The 20,234-nt window shown below is 47.1% G+C and overlaps 1 protein-coding gene across 3 annotated transcripts in view; it reads right to left on the reverse strand.

The window, feature by feature from the left end:
- Positions 1–20,234, reverse strand: part of SRGAP3 (SLIT-ROBO Rho GTPase activating protein 3) — a 221,671-nt gene that overhangs the window by 108,669 nt on the left and 92,768 nt on the right. For all 3 annotated transcript variants that reach the window (XM_081106102.1, XM_081106103.1, XM_081106104.1), the window contains exon 2: positions 6,727–6,919. In XM_081106102.1, the coding sequence (XP_080962228.1) occupies positions 6,727–6,919 (193 nt within the window). The remainder of the gene's footprint in view (positions 1–6,726; positions 6,920–20,234) is intronic.

Below are 20,234 nucleotides of genomic sequence, written 5' to 3' on the forward strand. Positions count from 1 at the left end.
CTCTGAAAAAAGTCTGTAATGCTTTATTTTCCCCCTTCCCACACACAAAAACACACAAAAGCACTTTCTCAGCAATCAAATTAGTTGCTCACTGGAATCCTCCCTCCCAACTGCTCTGGAAGCTGAGAGATGCTCCAAACCTCCTTTGCATAGAATATTAAGCTTTATGCATTAACTAGCCAAGCACCTCCCAGCTCTTCCCAAATTCAACTTCCCTTATTTTAAACATACTTGAATAGAATTCCCTATTGTTTCTTTCTTTCTTTCTTTCTTTCTTTCTTTCTTTCTTTCTTTCTTTCTTTCTTTCTTTCTAATTCCTCTCTCTCTCTCTCTCTCTCTCTCTCTCTCTCTCTCTCTCTCTCTCTTTCTCTCTCTCCTTCTTTCTTTGTTTCCACCTGTCCAAATAGTAGCAGCAGCAACCTACACTTCTAGAGAGACCATTTTCACCAGGTATGTCCCTGGGAAGCTGAGGGTTATCCAAACTGAGGACTCAGAATAGCAGGGGCTCTGTCGCCGCTCCTGTAGAGCACTGTTTGCATGCAGTGCTAGTATCCAGAGGGAATCTGGCATTTGTCTAGAACAGATCTTTCCAAACAAGGAGTGCTGGTTTGGGGAAATGTTAATCAATATTATGGGGGAGGGAGAATTCTGTGGTCAAGTAGCATTCAGAAAGAGGTCAACAGGCTTCTTTAATGCAAACTTTTCAGAGCCTTCCATATCCTAGTGTCCAGAGTGGGCAGTTGTTCCCACCTCCACTCACTCGTTCCTTCTCTCTCTCTCTCTCTCTCTCTCTCTCTCTCTCTCTCTCTCTCATCTTAAAGTACCAGTGTGCCTTAAGAAAACACTGCTCTGGAGGAAGAAAAAGCCTTAGTCCCAGAAAACCTCTGGCTTCCTAGAACCATCCAACTTGACGGAGAACATCCACCTTCCCCAAGAGGCAGATGTTGGCCTCCTGTGTCCCTCTCCCCTCCCATCCACCCCCCCCCCACACACACACACACACTCCTGCTCAGGAAGGGCTCCCAGCTCCAGGACAAGCCAGGCTCAGGCCAGGCCTGGCCGGGAAAGGGCAGTGGAATACGGATTATATGCTGAGGAAGGAGGGGTTAGGAAGGCCAGCACGGCCTGGCAGTGAGCTGTAAAAAATTTACCATCTAACATCATCCTTTTGAGCGACTCTTAAATATGAATGGTCATCAGAATCCCCGGGAGGACTTGTTAAAACATGGACTGCTGGGCCCCACCCCTAGAGTTTCTCATTCAGCAGGTCTGGGGGGCAGGGCAGGTTTGCTGTTGGTCAGGACCACACTTTGTAAACTAGTGCTCCGGCCTCTGTGCTCCCCATGCCCCGTCAGGGAACCCACATTCCGTCCTCTTACACTGAGCCAGGCTCCAGGCACACGAGAGGGTGGCCCTTAGCCCAGATGGACTCACCGAGCTCCTGAGGCAGCCAGGAGGTAAATGCCCTTTCCCATCTCTCACCACCCCCACCCCAGAGCAACTCTAATTATCACTTGACTTTTATTGATTAATTCAACAAGCATTTAGTGAGTGCCAACCATATGCCAAACCTGGGCCAGGTGCTAGGGACCCCAGGGCAACAGCCACCCTTTCTGTCACATCAAAGCATGTAGCCCAGTTATCAAACGGGCGACAGAGAAGAAAAAGGACTATTACAAAACAGGGGGGCAGCTTTTGCCTCACCCCTCTCCTCAAATCCTTCCATTGCTGAACTGAGAAGTGGGAGACATCCTTGATTCCTCTTTCTCCCGATTCTACCTCTGAGAGCTTTCTCAGCTTCTGTCCACTCTTCATCTGCTCTGCTGCCACTCAGGCGGCCATAGCCAGCTGCCTGGAGAGCGATACTCCCTCTGACCCCACAGGTCTCCTCAGCTCCACTTTATCCCCCTTCAATCCAGGGCAATCTTTTAAAAGTAAAAATTGGATCATGCTACTTCCTACTTATGATGCCTCAGTGACTTCCCACTCCACTCCTATCACCTGTTCCAGCCCCTGGGCTCTCTCTCCCTCACACTGTCCCATAGCTATTCCTTCTCATCTCTCAGGTCTCTGCTTAAATGCCACTGCCTCCAGAAGTCTTCCCTGACTGCCATTCTAGCTCAGTGTGGAGGACTAAAGAGAGTTGCAAATCCTTTGACATTCCTCCAACTAGAGGTGGGCTTTGTTTCCTATCCCCTTGATGCCGAGCCAGGGCTGATGGTGATAATATGCCCATTCCAGGTCTTGCCTTGAAGAGGACTGCAGCTTCCCCCTTGCTCTCTCTTCAAGCCCTGGGATACCACGTCTAAAGCCCAACAGCTGACTGAAGCACTAGTTAGAGGGGCCCTGACACCATATGGAGAGGGAGGCAACCCAGCCGAGCCCAGCCTTCTAGCCATCCCCACCAAAGCACCAAGTACATGGGTAAAGCCATCTTGGACCTTCCAGCCCAGACCAGCTTCCAGCTGAGTATCGCCAGCTGATGCCACAGAAGACAGAAAAATCGCCCCGCTGAGCCCTGTCCAAATTTCTGACCCACTAAAGCAGGAGATACGTTAAGTTTGGGAGGTATTGCTGTTACATAGAATTAATAACCAGAACACAGCATATTATTTACTTCCATCCTAGCCATCATTTGATGACACATTGTCTTTCTTTTCATTCTTTATGTCTGATTCTTCATCTCTCTGCTCCACTGGATGCTAAACTCCACTGTGGCAGGAACCAAGTCTATCCTGTTCACCACTGTAAACCAGGGCGTGGCACATGGCAGGGGCTCAAAAAATATTAGGTGAATAAGCAAGTCAACAGGTACAGAATATGATGGGCACACAGAGGAAGCACCAGGTCAGACTCAAGGTAAGTTTCCAAAGACAGTGACATCTAAATGCCGAGGCCTGGAGAGCAAGCAGGTGGCAGGCTCAAAGCGCAGAGCCACAGGGGTTGGAGGCCTGTCCCAACCATACCAATCATGGGCATGCTTTGTCTCTTGAGAGAAGACAGAATATCTGAGAGCAGGGACGGTGTCTTGTTAATCTTTGTGTCTTCAGCACAGAACACAAGAAAATAAGAGGTCCTCATTACATGCATTTCAAATAAATGCACGACTGGCATGGCTTCCTACAGAGAGGAGCCTGAGCTCAGAAGTAGGGAACTGTGGGTTTTCCCACTCAACAGCTTGCTTGGGTCCATTGTCAGATAAGCCACTCGGCTTGTCTGGTGCTCAGTTGGCTTGAATAAAACCACTGACTCTTCTCTATGCCCCTGGCTTATCATCAGGATTATAAGAGAGCAAAGATGGCGGAGTTCTCTGAAAAGGATGTGATTAGAATATAGAATAGAAACATGTGACAGTAGAAAAGAAACATGTTATGGTATTATTCTCTCAATAGTCAACCTGCCCCAGGTAAACCCTCAGAGCCATCATTTGAGCCTTTCTTTGAATTGCATGCCACCCAGGTAAGTCTAGCCCTGGACACAGCACCTCCTGGGCAACTGTAAATGTTTTTATTGTCTAGGTGGGTAGGGAGCAGTTGGGGCTCACAGCAAAAGGAGGAACACTGGAGTCAGGAGACCTGAGTTCCTATTGTGTCCCCCAAAAGTCATGTTAAAACCGTACCCCCAATCTGATGGTGTTAGGAGGTGGGGCCTCTGCAGGTAATGAGGATTAGATGAAGTCATGAGGGTGGAGCCCCCATGAATGGGATCAGTGCCCTTATAAGTGTCACTAGAGCTTACTTCATCTCTCTGCTCTCTGCCGCTGTGGAATAGGAGAATCAGCAGTACCAGCCAAAAAAAAAAAAAAAGCAGGGGGGCTGTTACCAGAACACAAGCATGCTAGCACCTGGATTTTGAAATTCCAACCCCCAGAACTGTGAGAAATAGATTTCTGTTTATAAACCACCCAGTCGATAGTGCTTTCTTATAGCAGCCAAACAGACTAAGATGGTTCCCATCCCAGTTCTGCCACTAATTTGCTGTAAGATCTTGAACAAACTAATTCCCTCTCTGAACCAAACCTCTCAGCCAGAGTGGACTTTATAGACTGAGTAAATCCCCTCCCTCCCTTTCTCCCACTCACTGGCAAACACCCCATCTCTGCCCAGCACTGGGCTGATTGCAGTGGGAATAAAATGACAAGACCTGGACCCTGCCCTCAAGGCTCTGAGAGACCACCTGGAAGACAGAGAAACACTCTTAAATGAAGTATCTGTGAGACAGAAGGACAGGGCTTCTTTGGAAAGCCAGGAAGAAGACCCTATGTGAGGCTCCAAAGAAGAGGCAGCCAGGGGTCAGTGCTGGTTGGCCCTGGGGTCAAAGGGCAGATCCAGACAGACTCCTGTTTCCAAAACCCACTGGGGGCTCTGCAGTCACATCAGCATCATGCAGAGGCCCGCACCAGCTGCACTGGCCTGGCCCACTCCCTAATTAGACTTTCATACTCTGTCAAGCAGCCTGCTTAGCCCGACTGCCAGCTGGGGCTCCTGTTCCGTCTGGTGGCTCCGGTTAATGAACCCAGGAGGGGCTGGCCAAGCTCATTACAGGCGAAGCGAGGGAACAGGCGACCCCGCCTTTCCCCTCTCCTCCCTGTTCACACTGAGAATGGGAAGGGATCTGACTCCAAACCAACAGGAAGGAGAGGGGGCAGGAGCTGTTGCTCCAGATGGCCACACAGGCCTGGATGGCTCCAGTGACAGCCCAGCCTGAGACCTGGGCTTCCCAGCGTGCGTCTCCCAGTGCGTGTTTGTGCCTGTAGTTTTAGGGGAGTGTTCGGATTCCACAGCTGCCCCCAGGCTCCACCCAGGCTCTTTCCTGTCTCAGGCCGAGGAGGCAGAACCAGAGTGACGGTTCAAATCCGTTCCCAATGGCTTGTCTACTTTCTCAGAATTTCACTGTCTTCATCTGTAAGATGAGATAGTAATACCCACCTGGCACAAAAGAAATGCTCAGTTAACCCGCTCAATAAATTATTGTTGCTGTTGTTATTAGTAAAAGACAGGTGAGAAAAGGCACCAAAATGTGCACAGTGGCTGATTCTGACCGTCAGGACTGTGCATTTTTTTTCTCCTATTTTTCTGTACTTTCTAAATTGTATACAATGAGAATTTTACTTTTGTCACTTGAAAAAAAAACCCATAAAATTTCTCCAGAAAAATGAGATTCTGTATGTGAAAGGACCTTGACAGTGCCTGGGAGAAAGTTATTAATAGAAGCTCCCTTCTGCAGTGAACATTTAAAGAGATGAAACTGAGTAGAAAAACAAGCACAATATTTGCAAAGGAGTAATGAATTTTTGCTTTTTAATAAAGCCGTTTCTTATTCCCAAATGTCAAGAGAAAAAGGCACCAAAGCAAGTGTTCAAATGCTGTGGCCCAGACTGAGGAAGACGTTTAGAGGTGTTTAAAGGACGCGTGCTCCCTGCCCAGAGTGGAATGCAAAATTACAAAGAAGGGCAAAAGCAACCCAAGCATCCAACGACAGATGAATGAATAAACAAAATGTGGTCTGTACATAAACAGAACACTATTCAGCCTTTAAAAGGAAGGAAATTATGTCACATGCGACAACATGGATGCACCTTGAGGATATTATGCTAAGCGAAATAAGCCAGTCACAAATGACCAGTACTATGTGATTCCATTTAAATGAGGTCCCTAGAGTAGTCAGGTCCATAGAGACAGTAGAATGGTGGTTGCCATTCTACTGGGGGCGGGGGGAGGGGGAGTGAGTGTTGAATGGGTAGAGTGTCAGTTTGGGAAGAAGAAAAGTTCTAGAGATGGATGTTGCTGATGATACAGAAATGCCACTAAGCTGTACACTTAAAAATGGTTAAGATGGTAAATTTTATATTACGTGTATTTTACCACAATTTAAAAATATACAAAAGGGAGAAAAGAGATTAAACACAGAGGAAGAAGGATCAGGTCCGGTGTGTTGAAGCAAGTCTCTGGTCTCCGGGGGCTGAGGGCCATTTGCTGGAGATGCTTCGAGGAGGGAAACATCTGGGAAGCATGGCAAAGAAAAAGGGGCTGCAAAGTGGTGCTGCCCATGGGCGAATGCCTCCTGGGGAGGCTGTGGCTTCTGCCTGCACTGGGAGAGTTTTGTAGCTGGAGGCCTCAGAGTCCCTACAGACCTGAGAGGACCAGGCCTCCAGGAACGGAGCACGTGGGGTGTGAGAAATTAGCACAGAGTCTATGTGTCTCAGGAAAGTAATAAGGCAGCATGGGTCCCCCAGGGAGTAATGAAGAGGAATGCTTTGAGCATCAGTGCCATGGAGAAGAAATGCTGAGGTCCTTGTGCTGAAGGAATTTGGAAGTGGGCTGGCGGACCCTGAAGTACAAGAGAACTGGATAGGGCCAGGATGACCTGAAGGGAGGTGGCAAGTCACCTTGGCCCAAATGGAGGCTAGTTCCCACAGTGCCTGGTGGATGAGAGTGACAGCAACCATTTATTGAGCACTTACGGTCTGTGAAAGCAGTCTTCTCAGGTTGCTCATTTATTCCCTACAGCATCCTTATGTGGAGGAACTACTCTCTCTTCACTTTCCACCAAGCAAGATTGAGGCTTGGGGGTGTAGCGTCCTGCAGACCCAGGGCCTCAGAGGCAGCCATCCCCTTCCGATGAGTCCTTGCCTCCAGTTCAGCTTTGTGGCCAACCGCCCACCCACCCACGCCAGCGCTGCCTCCCCGCATCCCCCCGCACCCCCGGACCCTGGCCCCTTCTCACTTAAACTGGTGCTCCCGGGAGCTGCGGATCTTGGAGGAGAACCGCTCAGCCAGCTTCTCCAGGCTGCGGGAGTACTCAAGCTCGATCTCAGCTTTCCGGCGGAAAAACTCCTGGAGGTCCTGTAGCAGCTGCAGCCTAGACTCCGACTGCTGCTCCAAGCATTTGAACTGCTCCACCAGCTGCGTGCGGATCTCTGCAGGCAAAGGCAAAGAATGGACAGGACGTTAGGCTGGTGGGGACCACCCAGAGCCTCTTGGGTCATTGGCACAATGATCTGGCACTTGCCAGGGTTTGCCACATGGTCTAACCCAAAGTCAAACCCCTGCATATTGCCTCCAGCATTGTTATTTCTGCCATATCGTCTAGTAAACTGGCTCACTTTTCTTACTGAAATGAGGTTATTTTAAAGGAACAGTTTTATGTCACTATAGTAAGGGGAAACTAGGACCACTTGCCATCCTGTTACATAGAAAATCAATTCAATGAAAACAAATATTTTGTAAAGACTAGAGATGACTGCTTATCAAAGGCCCTAAACTGCTCGCTACTGACAAAAGGAAAATGGGAACATGAGTGGTGTTAAAGAAAGATGTTGCTCAGGACTGAGAAAGGGCTGAGAGGGAATGCCTTTTGCTCCTGGGTTTTAGTACTACTTAAGGCCATGCCGGTGTTCCACTCTGAATTATCTTGAGCTCCATGCATTAACGTCTCAGGTACCACTAGAGCAGTGATGGCAAACCTATGACACGTGTGTCAGAGGTGACACGCGAACTCATTTTTTTGGTTGGTTTTTCTTTGTTAAATGGCATTTAAATATATAAAATATCAAAAATATAAGTCTTTGTTTTACTATGGTTGCAAATATCAAAAAATTTCTATATGTGACACGGCACCAGAGTTAAGTTAGGGCTTTTCAAAATGCTGACACGCCGAGCTCAAAAGGTTCACCATCACTGCGCTAGAGGCATGCAGCCCACACTTCAGGAAATACTGACCGAGCAAACCGGGCAAAAGTTCAAAAGCTAGGGGTGAGGGTGGGGGCTGGAGGGTGGTGGAGATAAAAATCACAGCCTGGGTATCCCAGTAACCACAGCCAACCTTATTGTCAAGCTCACAGTGTTGTCACTGCCTGAACTCTTTCCCAGCCGTCCATGAGCTGCTCGACAGAGCAGTGTCCCCACAGCACTGCTCACACCAGTGCCCTGCTCAAATCAGCCCATGGCCCCCTCGCCTGAGTATTAAATCCAACTCCATACCATGGATTCAAGGCCATCTACCACCCAGCCCCAAACCTAACTTTCTGGATTTACACTGTAAAACCATCCAAACCAGTCCCTGAAATGTCCAATCCCGCCTGCATTAATGGGCACCCTGTCTGAAAGGGTGGTGGCACCGTCTTAGCATCCTTGAGAGAAGTGGTCTTCAAAGGGGCAGCTCTACCCTTTGTACACGAAGATCCCCAAGGAGCCGCGGCAGGAAGAGCTCTAAGGGAATCAGCTGGAGATCCTGTTTCCATCCCCACTCTTCTGCTCTGCCTGAGCATGTGGCTCAGTCTCGATGACATCACCCCTCTTTTCCCACCTCTCTCTTCGCAGCAGGCCTTCTCCCTCCTTGCAGAAGACCAACTTCTCCCTCATCCAGAATCTGACTAGGGTGCAGTGTTCCTAAGTGTCAAGATGTCTGGGCACCAAAAAGTGGACCATGGAGACTGCTGGTGTTAGCAACTCTTTAATCTAAGGACCTTGCTACTCAAAAGCAATCCATGGGCCCAGGGCATTGGCAATGCTGAATTCCAGGCTCCAATCCAGCCCTTCTGCATCAGAATCTGCATGTTAGCAGGATCCCCGGGTGGTCCTTATGCACCTTAACATAGGAGAAGCACTGCCATCAATCTCCCTATTCACTGCATTGTGAGAAGTGTTTCCCATACTATCTTACTTTTTATGTTTAGTCATTATTTATCAAATTATAAAACATTGATGTTATTTTAATGAGTTGTATGATAAATCAACCCAAAAGAAGGATAACTTAGAGTTTTGTGGTCAAAGGAAATTTTTTAAACATCCATTTCCACTCACATATTTTGGGTAAAAAAAAAAATATGATAGAGTAATCAATAAAAGTTTTTCAAGCATGAAAATATAGTAAGAAAAAGTTCTGTGAAGGAAGTAGAAGGGAATTATGAGTTCAAGAAGGTAAAGAAAGAAACAATGTAAATTTCTGACTTGTGCAGGTAATTTTTGATGAATGGTGGTGGATACTAAATGTATTCCCATGTTTATCCTATGACCTGTCAATTACACTCATTGATACATACCCCGAAGAAATCAGTGTCTATGTCCACAAAATATATAGAGAGAAGAAAAATCTTTACAGCCAAATGTTAGAAACAACCCAAAATGCCCATTAAGAGTAGACAAGGCTTTTTAATATGAAATATTCATTCAAGAGAATACTGTGCAACAATGAAAAATGAACTACTGCTACCTGCAGCAACATGCTTGAATCTCACAGACCTCATGCTGATTGAAAGAAGCCAGAACAAAGGAAATGATGCAAAACTAGTTTATGCTGGTATATATGATGATATAGTGATAATAGAGTTCAGAGAAATGTCACCTTTGGGGGGATATTGACTGGGAGGGGGCACAAAGTGCCTCCTGGAATGCTGGATATATACCCGCCTCTATCTGGGTAGTCAGTACACTGATAAAAATTAACTGAGCTGCATGCTTAAGATGTGTGCATTTTACTGTATATACATGAAACTTCAATAAAAAGGAAAAATTAAAAATTGCTGTTATTTAGCTTCCATTTGATGTATGTAAGAGAGTAGTGTGATTTTATTCTACAAGGTCAATATTTACAATATGGCAGAAATTATATCCTTTGTAACTACTTAAACTTATAATGAAACTTTTCAGATGTCAAGTTAAAATGTGTGAGGCAAAGAGACTTTTTTCTGCCAAAGTTCATGTAGAGGGTAGGCAAGCAAAAAGTTTTAAAATCAAAACCATTGCTTTAGAGCCCATGTCAGACCCTGCTTCTCCCAGGCATTCGGGACTGCTCAGCTCTGGTGACCCTCCCCTGAACTCCCGTGGTACTTAAGTTAGTCTCAGACCAACTCCTGCTGTTTTTTAACTCTTTCATGTACATGTCTTATCTGCCTGGGCTCCTCAAATGAAATTTAAGCTCTGAGGGTGGATTCTCCCAGCACATATGGGTCGTCAGGATATAAATATCTGTATAGCAAATTACTATTTACCTTTACTAAGTGCTTTTACCCCAGAACATTAAGTGCTGTGATTATGCAAGATTTTCCCAACACACACACACACACTCCCACACACACCACACACACATATACCACACCTCACACCCACTACACACACTCACACATACACAACATAACTACACACACACAATATAATACACACACCACAATACACCACACACACACACACACCCCATACACCACACACATACATACCACACACCACACATCACTCACACATACACATCACACACACACAGCACACATATACCATACACACCAGACATACTACATACCACATACCACATATACATATCATGTCACACACACATCCCACTCACATCACACACTCGCACACAGTACACACAAGGCATGAATGTTACTGTTATCCATTTGTACAGGTGAAGAAACCAAGGCTCTGTGTCAACCAAGATCAGGAGCTTGTCCAAGGTCGCATTTTGTTCTAGGAACTGTAACAAGCTATGCAGGTACACCTGTGACATGGCCTTCTTGTAGAACTGGATTGAGATGCCTGGTTCCAAGTGCCAGCCCTGCCATATCAATACATAATTATAAAAATGCTTCCCAAATATTTTCCCAATCACTTTGAGACCATCCACTCTTTGGGTCTCAGAATAATCCTAATAATCCCCAGCACTTCCAGAGCACACATCTGTTCCGGGCCTGTGCTGAGTTCTTCAGATGTTCCTCTCATACCTTGCACAGTATCTGTAAGGTGGGAGCTAGTGTTCCGCTTCTCCCCACAGGTGAAGAAGTGGAGGCTCAGAGGTAAGTAGCCTCTGGTCTTAGCAGCTGGTATGTGGCTATTAAGCTAGAAATCAAGCCCGGAGCCTTCAGATGGGAGCAATAACCCTCCCGACATCCCATTAGACGTGTTATTAAGAAAAAAAGACTTTAATCCATCTGGAGTCAACCTCTGGCACCTTTTTGGTAACAAGATGGTGGTCTAAAGAGATAGTATTTATCAGAAATGCTGCAGCCACTGCCTTCCTCCATTACAGGACCTAATCAGGAGCCAACGTTCTCATATTTTAGAGGAAAAGCTCATAAATCACATTGTGATGACAGGAGCTGATTTGGAAGGAGCAGAGGAACCTCCCCCAGTTCACACAACCAGCTGGAGCCTCCCAGGCTGGGTCGCAGAAGGGACCTCTTGCAGCTTGGACGCCTCAGAGTCAAGTCTTTCTAGCAGGAAGCGGACCTGGCAGGAGCCCTGAGGGGATTTGATTACCCATCTCTTTCTTTCTAACTCCCTTCCAAGTTGCTCCTCATTGGGGCAGGTACAGATTTGGTTTTTCTCCTGGAAGATTTCAAAAGGAGCAAGAAAATAAAATAAAACACAATTGCTCCCAAGGCACAGACTTCATTCAGCACACGTTCCCCCAGGGAGCCGTTCCAGTCACAGCGCAACACTGGGTGGCAGAAAAATAAAAGGGGGGGGGGGTGGGGACAGGGAGGAGGGCGATCTTGGAAAGTCCAGAAAGGCTTTGATCTCAAAACCTTAGAGCTGAAGATGACCTCCTTGAAGGTCTAGGCAGACTCCTGGGTTACAGACAGAGGCATGAGGCCCAGAGGAGGGGCAGAACTAATTGTGAAGCACAGCTTTCCCCATGTCACTCTCCTGATGAAATTCTCCATGGCTCCCCATTGTTTATAGAATCAAGGCCAAACTCCTCTGACATGCCTCATAATGTTCCTGCTTACTCTCCAAGCAACAGTCTCACCAAAGACCACTGTGCCTGCGTCAGATCTGCCACTCATGGCGATACCCAGGGCAACCCACATTTCAGGAGAACCAGTTTCCTTGCACTCCCTACCCCACACACAAGCACAACCTCACTGGCAGAGGGCACACGAAGCTTCTTCAGATCCAAGATAATGAGGAATTGTATTTTTTATTTTTTTTTGAGGAATTGTATTTTTTAGTTAATTGACTATTTTTAGAGCAGTTTTAGGTTTACAGAAATACTAACCAGAATGTAGAGTTCCCATATATCCCTTCTCCTTCTCTTACACATGTCCCTGTTATTGACATCTTACATTGGTGTGGTACCTTTAGTACAACTGATGGACAATACTGACACGTATTATTAACTAAAGCCCACAGTCTACATTAGCGCTCACTCTTTGTGGTTTATATTCTAGGGTTTGAACAAATGCATGACATGTATCCATTATAGTATCATACGGTGTATTTCCACTGCCCTAAAAATCCCTAGTGCTCCACCAACTTATCCTTCCCTTCCTCCTCTCCCCAACACCTGGCAACTACTGGTCCTTTTACTATGTCTTTATAAATTTTCCTTTTCCAGAACATCATACAGTTGGAATGGTACATTATATAGCTTTTTAAAACAGGCTTCTTTTAATTAGCAATGAGCATTTAAGGTTCCTCCATGTCTTTTTGTGGCTTGATAGCTCATTTCTTTTTATCACTAAATAATATTCCATTGTCTGGAATAATATTCAGATAGTCTATTCATCTACTGAAGGACATGTTCATTGCTTCCAATTTTTGGCAATTATGAATATTTTGTGCAAGTTTTTGTGTAGACAGAAATTTTCAACTCACTTGGATAAACACCTGTTTATTGATTAATAAACTATACTTAAGAGCAGTTTTAGGTTGCAGAGAAAAAAAAAGAGAATTTTTGTTTTAGATAGGAAATACAGGAAAATTCAAAAAGTAGAAGGGGTATAAAGAGAAAAGTCTTTCTCCCACCCCTATCCACCAGCCACCTGGTCTGCCTGTAGCAAGGCAACCCAATCACCAGGCTCATGTGCATCCTTCCTGAAATAATGGCATATTTCAAGTATATTACTTCTCTTTTTATGCGTGTTATAGCGTATCACTCACAGCATTCTGTGCCTTGCCTTTTTAAGACTACACTGGGGAGATTAGCCCATACCATTTCATAAAGAACTTCCTCATTCCTTTTTACAGCACTATAGAATTCCACCGTAAAAATGCTTAACCAGTGCCCTTTCCTGAATGTTTTTTATAATCCCCAACAATGCTGGAATGAATAACCACACACAGCCTCATTCCGCACATGTGCAGGTACATCACCTGTGTCAAGTAGAAGTGCCAGATTCGAAGGCACCTGCAGTAGGATTCTGAGCCTGCTAAACTGTCCTCTTCTGAAACAGTACCAATTTGACGCCCACCAGAAATTTATGAGAGCGTCACAGGGACTATTTAAAAGGAAGACATGCTAGGATTTGCTTCAAAATAACCTTGGGTGTGTGTGGGGGACGGGGGGGGGGGGGCGGGTGGTGCGTGGCTGGGGATGGTAGGATTATGGGCAACACAAGGTTGATCTTAATTTTTGAAATTTAGTTGTAGTGATGAATACGGGAAAGAGGTTTGCTATACTATTCTCACTACTTTTGTTATGTCTGAAATTTTTTCACAATAAAAAAGAGAGAGAAAAAAGGCAGACAAAGCCAGACACTTTACACAAAGCCTGCGGCTCTGGTTAACAGGCCTGACCAGTCAGGAATGCCAGTTACTTGTCCCCAGAGGCCGCTGTCCCCAGCCTGTGAGGGCTGTCCTGGGTTAGAAAGAGGGGCCGGAGTATGACCCTGAGAGCAATTTTAAATGCAGTTTCCCAGGCCCCACCCAATTCTAATTCTCGGACCCCATCCTGGGAATGAGGTAGCTCTTCTGACCCCTCCCGAGATGGTGAGTCTGTATTCGTCCTGAGAATCAAGATCGTGTGAGCGTTGGGCCCCTCTGCTCCACAGAGGCAGCTGGTGTACCCTCCCCAGTGTAAAGTTTCAGGAGCTAACAAGGAGGATGAACCATATGGTATGTGACAGACTTTCATCATGTCTATGCACAATCATGCCTGATTATCACCACATCCAACGAGGCGGTCCTACAATCATTCCTATTTTACAGATGGAACCATTGAGACTCAAGGAGCACAGTGATTTGCCCAGGATCACTGGAGAGTGGCAGAGCCAGGGCTCAAATCTGGAGGAAGAGGCAGACAGGCACCGAGATTACCCAGTTTCCAAGTCAAGGTGCTTTTCCGGGGATCCAATGCTTCTCCTTTCAGGGATCCTGTCCCGCTCCACCTCCTATCTCACCCTGCACTCCATCTGCCACATTGGTGCCGTTCTCACTGGTCCTGGCTGTCAGCATATCATCCCTGTGCATCCTGACCTTGACCTCAAGCTCTCTTGTGGTGGAGGGACACATCAGCTTGGTCACACAATGTAGCAGGCTCTGGGTTTACCTGCCCAGGGGTTCAAATCCTGGTCCTTCCACATGGTCAGCCAGGCAAACTTGTTTCCTCATTTCCCTGGGAATTCCATTTCCTCTGTAAAATGGGGATGATAATAATCTATCTCGTGTTGCTGTGAGGATGATAAGTAATCATTCAATAAAGCTCTCAGTACAGCACTTCATCTATTTTTAACACTGCACTGTCCAACACAGTGGCCACTAGACAAATGTGGCTATTTAAATAGATTTTTAAAAATGCATTCCTAAGTCACACTTGCTGCATTTCAAGTGCTCAAAAGCACCATGGCTAGTGGCTACTGTATTGCAGAATATTGCAATCATTGCAGAAACTTCCATTGGACAGCACTGTATTACAGGCTTAATAGAGTTGGGTGTAATTATCATTTATCGTTATTGCTTTTTGTGGCCATTTTTCATCTCCTCAAATGGAAAACAAGGTCCTGAGCGGCACAGATGACGTCCATGTTTTAGTACTAAGACTTTGTGCATGACCCCTCCAACAAAAGCAGCGTACTGGGGTCTGCAATGAAGACACTCTCACTGCCACCAGCCCAACTGCCAGCATCCTGAAGGGACTCCTGAAGGGGCCCATTGCTGCCCAGCTCCAGCCATAGGAGAGGCAGTTGTGTGGCAGAGTGGACAGACCCACAGAGCCTGGACTCCAGCTGCTGCATGAGGTAAAATATCATCTCTGCCAGGTGAGGTCTTGGGTAGGCAAGTCATTTTCTCTGAGCTGTCCCCCCCTCCTCCCCCCGTAAAGGGCAATTAACTATGCTCATCTTGCAGGGGTGCAAGGATCAGACTAGCAATAATGTAAGTAATGTGCCAGGCACCTAGGAGACCCTTAGCAAACAGCCTCCACAGAGAGGTGGCATGCACACGCAGGCTTTGGGGACATGGGCAGGGCACATGCTCACAGGCTTTGGAGACATGGGAAGGGCACACAATCACAGGCTTTGGGGACATGGGCAGGGCACATGCTCACAGGCTTTGGGGACATGGGAAGGGCACACGATCAAAGGCTTTGGGGACATGAGAAGGGCACACGATCACAGGCTTTGGGGACATGGGAAGGGCACACGATCACAGGCTTTGGTGACATGGGAAGGGCACACGCTCACAGGCTTTGGTGACATGGGAAGGGCACATGATCACAGGCTTTGGGGACATGGGAAGGGCACACAATCACAGGCTTTGGGGACATGGGCAGGGCACACGCTCACAGGCTTTGGTGACATGGGAAGGGCACACGATCACAGGCTTTGGGGACATGGGCAGGGCACACGATCACAGGCTTTGGTGACATGGGAAGGGCACACGATCAAAGGCTTTGGGGACATGAGAAGGGCACACGATCACAGGCTTTGGGGACATGGGAAGGGCACACACTCACAGGCTTTGGGGACATGGGAAGGGCACATGCTCACAGGCTTTGGGGACACAAGAAGGGCACACAAACCCAGGCTTTGGGGACATGGGAAGGGCATACACACACAGGCTTTGGGGACATGGGAAGGGCACATGCTCACAGGCTTTGGGACATGAGAAGGGCACACACCCAGGCTTTGGGGACACGGGAAGGGCATACACTTTCAGGCTTTGGGGGCATGGGAAGGGCACACACACACAGGCTTTGGGGACACGGGAAGGGCACATGCTCATAGGCTTTGGGGACATGGGAAGGGCACACACTCACAGGCTTTGGGGACACGGGAAGGGCACATGCTCATAGGCTTTGGGGACATGGGAAGGGCACACGCTCACAGGCTTTGGGGACATGGGAAGGGAACATGCTCACAGGCTTTGGGGACATGAGAAGGGCACACACCCAGGCTTTGGGGACATGAGAAGGGCACACACTTTCAGGCTTTGGGGACATGGGAAGGGCACACACTCAGAGGCTTTGGGGACAGCAAGCCTGGACTTCAAACCTGGTTTTACCCTGTTAGTAGAAGTTACTTCAGCTCTCTGAGTCTGTTTTCTCATCTATAAAATGGGGAATAATAATACCTTCCCGGTGGGTTTGTCAAGAGACTGGTATGCATATCAAGCACCTGGCATGATGCCCGGTGCAGAGCAGATAAGCAATAAATAGCAGGAATGAGCCATCACGGCTGTGGTAGCCAGGCGGATTAAGCACGGAGCACGCTGGGTGTTTCCCAGGCCCCTCTCGTTCCCTCCCTCCACAACCCCGGGGGGAGGGTTGAATTACTTGTGACCATCCCTACCCCTGGCCTCTTGGGCTCGGTCCCCTCCTCCTTCCCCACCCTCTCAGCAAGCTGGGCCCATGTTCCATTCCTTCTCTGGGCTTAACACAAAAGGCTATGCATCCCCACCCCTTCTGCCAGGCTCGCATGTGTGAAGAGATGGTTTATTGCCGGGGCCCTATGCCCCTGAGGGTTCCTGGACTCCATGCCTTGCAGGAGAGCACCAGCTGCCAGACATAGCCGCCACACACCATTTCCCCGGCAACCACTGCTCACCCACCCGTGCCAGCCACTGTCCCTGCTGCCTCCACACTGGGTGGAGCCAGTCTGGTAACTGAGAGCAAGCTCCTCCATGTGTCCTTCTCTGCAGATGCTAGTGGTTCCTGGACCCTTATATCGTTTCCCTCATAAGGCCAAAGACCCCTGCCAATGGCATTGGTCATCCTTTATTAATCTTGACCAAGCCCATTCACATCCACCATTGCTTACACCTCAGAAGAGGGCTGCAGGGAGGGGGTGGGTATCACACCATTTTACAGGTGGGGAAATTGAGACCCAAGAGAAGAGAAAGGACCTGCTTGAATCACAGGATTCCAACTTCAGCTGGCTTGACCCTGCCAGGCACTGCCCTGGTCCAGCTCTGATCCCGTGGACAAGAGGAAGTAAGCCGCAGCATGGGACTGTTAAATGGGTGGCTGGGTGCTGCAGTGCCAAGAAAACAGAACTTGCTGAGTTGAGAGCCTGGCCTTGAAGCTGCGTGGCCTTCAACAAGTCACTAACCTTTCTGGGCCTTGGCTTTCTCATCTGCAAAATAGAGGGAATAACAGCAGACATTTATGGCACTGAGTGCTTCCACAAATCGTCTCCTTGTGGTTTTTTTGTTTGTTTGTTTTAATATATTTTATTGATTTTTTTACGGAGAGGAAGGGAGAGGGACAGAGAGTCAGAAACATCGATGTGAGAGAAACATCGATCAGCTGCCTCCTGCACACTCCCCACTGGGGACGTGTCCGCAAGCAAGGTACATGCCCTTGACCGGAATCGAACCTGGGACCCTTGAGTCCGCAGGCCGCTCCGTCCACTGAGCCAAACCGGTCAGGGCTCGTCTCCTTGTTAAGCAAAGCAGTGAATATTATGCCACAGTCTTAAGAGGAACTACACTGTTATCCTGTTCTGCACAGGAGGACACGGAGGCAGAGAGGTAAAGTGACTGGCCTAATTTCACCCAAACATTAAGAGATCTTTGGGCTCCAAATCTTGTTCCTCTTGCCAGGGATGGTGTTCCTGTGCGCTTGCCATATGTACTCGACCGAGTCGGCCAAGTTTTTACTGTCTGTCTTTAACTGTCTCACAATGACTCGGGGTAGCAAAGGCCAGGCTTAGCATAGATAAGCAAAGCATATCAACTCCCGATGCTTCCCTGAAGCAGATATAATCTGCTTCCAACTTTCTTGAGGGGTGGGGAAACACATGCCCCGGGAAGAAGCTGGGTGAAATGACTGGCATTTCCCCCTCTGCTCCTCACCACCACTCCCTCCCCCCAAAAGGAAGCACAGTACATGGGCTAGTGTTTTGAAAAAAATAAGAGTTATTTGTTAATAGTGATTATGATGCTATCTGTCAACCAGGAAAATCTTCCTCTAGGTAAGAGGAAATGATCTGAATCCAAACACACTAACGAATTAGCGCTGGAGATACATTCGTGGCTGAAGAGATGAGAGACAGGAGATTCCCACCTGCCACCGTGGTCCAAAAGCAGAGACACAGCTCTGCAGCCCCAGGAGCACCCCACCTGGATTGCCAACCCAGGTTCCTTTGAGCAGAAAGTGAAAAGCAGAGCGTGTGGGGAAGGGGCTTTCCCCACAGTATCTGTGCCATGTCCAAATAACAGCCATTCCCTCTCACACAGAAGTCACAAGTCCCCGCCCTGCCTTCCTGAGGTTTGGTGAGATGCAAAGAAGGGTCAGAATGAGGCCACGCCTCCTCCTACTGGAAGCTCTGCCTTAAAATGGGCCGTGATCAATTTCAACACAAGGTTAATATTCACAGCATCGCTGCCCATGGTCCCCGAAGGATCAGACGCATTTAAATGGGAAGAAATCAGAATTCATTAATGCTGAATTTCCAGCTGCGTCCTCCGACAGAGAACGCTTCTTTTTCTGTTTTCAATCCGCCATGCTCTGGAAACATCTAAGTGTTTCCCAAACTTTAGAGCCATTTCCATGTGTCCTCTCTAAAAACCAAGTGTTCTGTATTTATTTAATATGTTTCTTTAAATCGCCTTGCATTTTACATCAGATGATTCATAGTATTGCCATAACTGGAAAAACATGAATCACTTACCATTAATGGAAGGAAACTGTAAAAATAAATACAATGAACACAAAATAATGTTCATTGGCCTAGATTCTGTAGCCTGGGATCTACTTTCTTTATGATAGGCATTACTTCCCTAATATGGAGAGGAACAAGAACTTTTTTTAAATGTCAGTATCAGTGGGCCTGGGAAGGCCATGGTTGGGCTATAGTAAGGTAACATCACCTGTAGGGGTGATAACCTCAAATAACCCTCAGGGTTAGGCAGGTACCAAAAATGTGATTAGAGAGACCTGGTGTAAAATAATACAGAGAGCACAGATCTGACCAAATATATTCAGATTCACTCTTTAATGTTAACGCTATATCTGCGAAACAAAAACAATATATAAACCTCAAGCTTATGACTCCAGAAACTCTCCCAGCAAACATTACTTTAGGTAGTTAGTGCCAGTCCTACTGGATTCAAACCCAGAGCAGGGAGGCCCCGACTCACTCTGCCTCAGCTGTCCCCGACTTGACCCCATTGACTCGTGCTGAAATGACCGGCCCAGGCAAGAGCTGCTAATCTTTATTGAGAAGGTGCCCCCGGCCATGTGCATTCACCTGACAGTAACAGGATGCAGGATGAATTTCCCTGACCTTCTGATGAGAATGCCACATGAAAGAATACCCAAGGCCACAGTGAAGCTCAAATGTTTTATGCACATTGCAGCTACTGCTCAGAAGGCTTGCCGCGGATGGAAAGGCACTACCTCAGGAGTGATTTATATTTCTGAAAGCCACGTGAGTTATTGCCCATTACCTCATCCCCGCAAATTTGTAAACTATTGCCAATTGATTTTGGAAAGGAGAGAAGGAGAAACAAAAAGGGTCTGATTTCGGGGTGTGTGTGTGTGTGTGTGTGTGTGTGTGTGTGTGTGTGTTTAAATTTTCAAGGAGATCAGTGAGTGTGAGGCTAGCTCTTTGAAGGGGTTTCATTTTTACAATGCAGGGCAAGCAAGTTCTTACAATTATTGTTATCAATTCTGTTGTCAATAGGTGAACCTTGGAGAGACACCCTTCAGGAGACCCTCTTTGCCTTTGAGGATAGATGAAGGGCAGCAGGACATAAAAGGTTTCCAGGGAATTGCCTTCTCAAATGCTCAAAATCCAACAAACTTTTAGGGGAAAGCCTCAGAAAAAAAATACAAAATCATTATAGTTGCCTAATGGCTTAATAACCAGTTACAAGTCTGAGTGCTGATAATGTACATGCTGTGGTCTGGAAACTATTTCATACTCAAACATGGGCCTGAAAAAATAAGTTCTGGGCTTGTTCCAGCTCTGCCTCAAGGCATTATTAACCTCATCCATAACCTGGGCTTCAAGATACCTACCTAAGAATTGTGATAAAATCAAATTAGGACATATATACATCATGAAAGAGTTCTAT

This window comes from Myotis nattereri (genome assembly GCF_964212035.1).
Source record: "Myotis nattereri genome assembly, chromosome: 14".
Classification (NCBI taxonomy): Eukaryota; Metazoa; Chordata; class Mammalia; order Chiroptera; family Vespertilionidae; genus Myotis; species Myotis nattereri.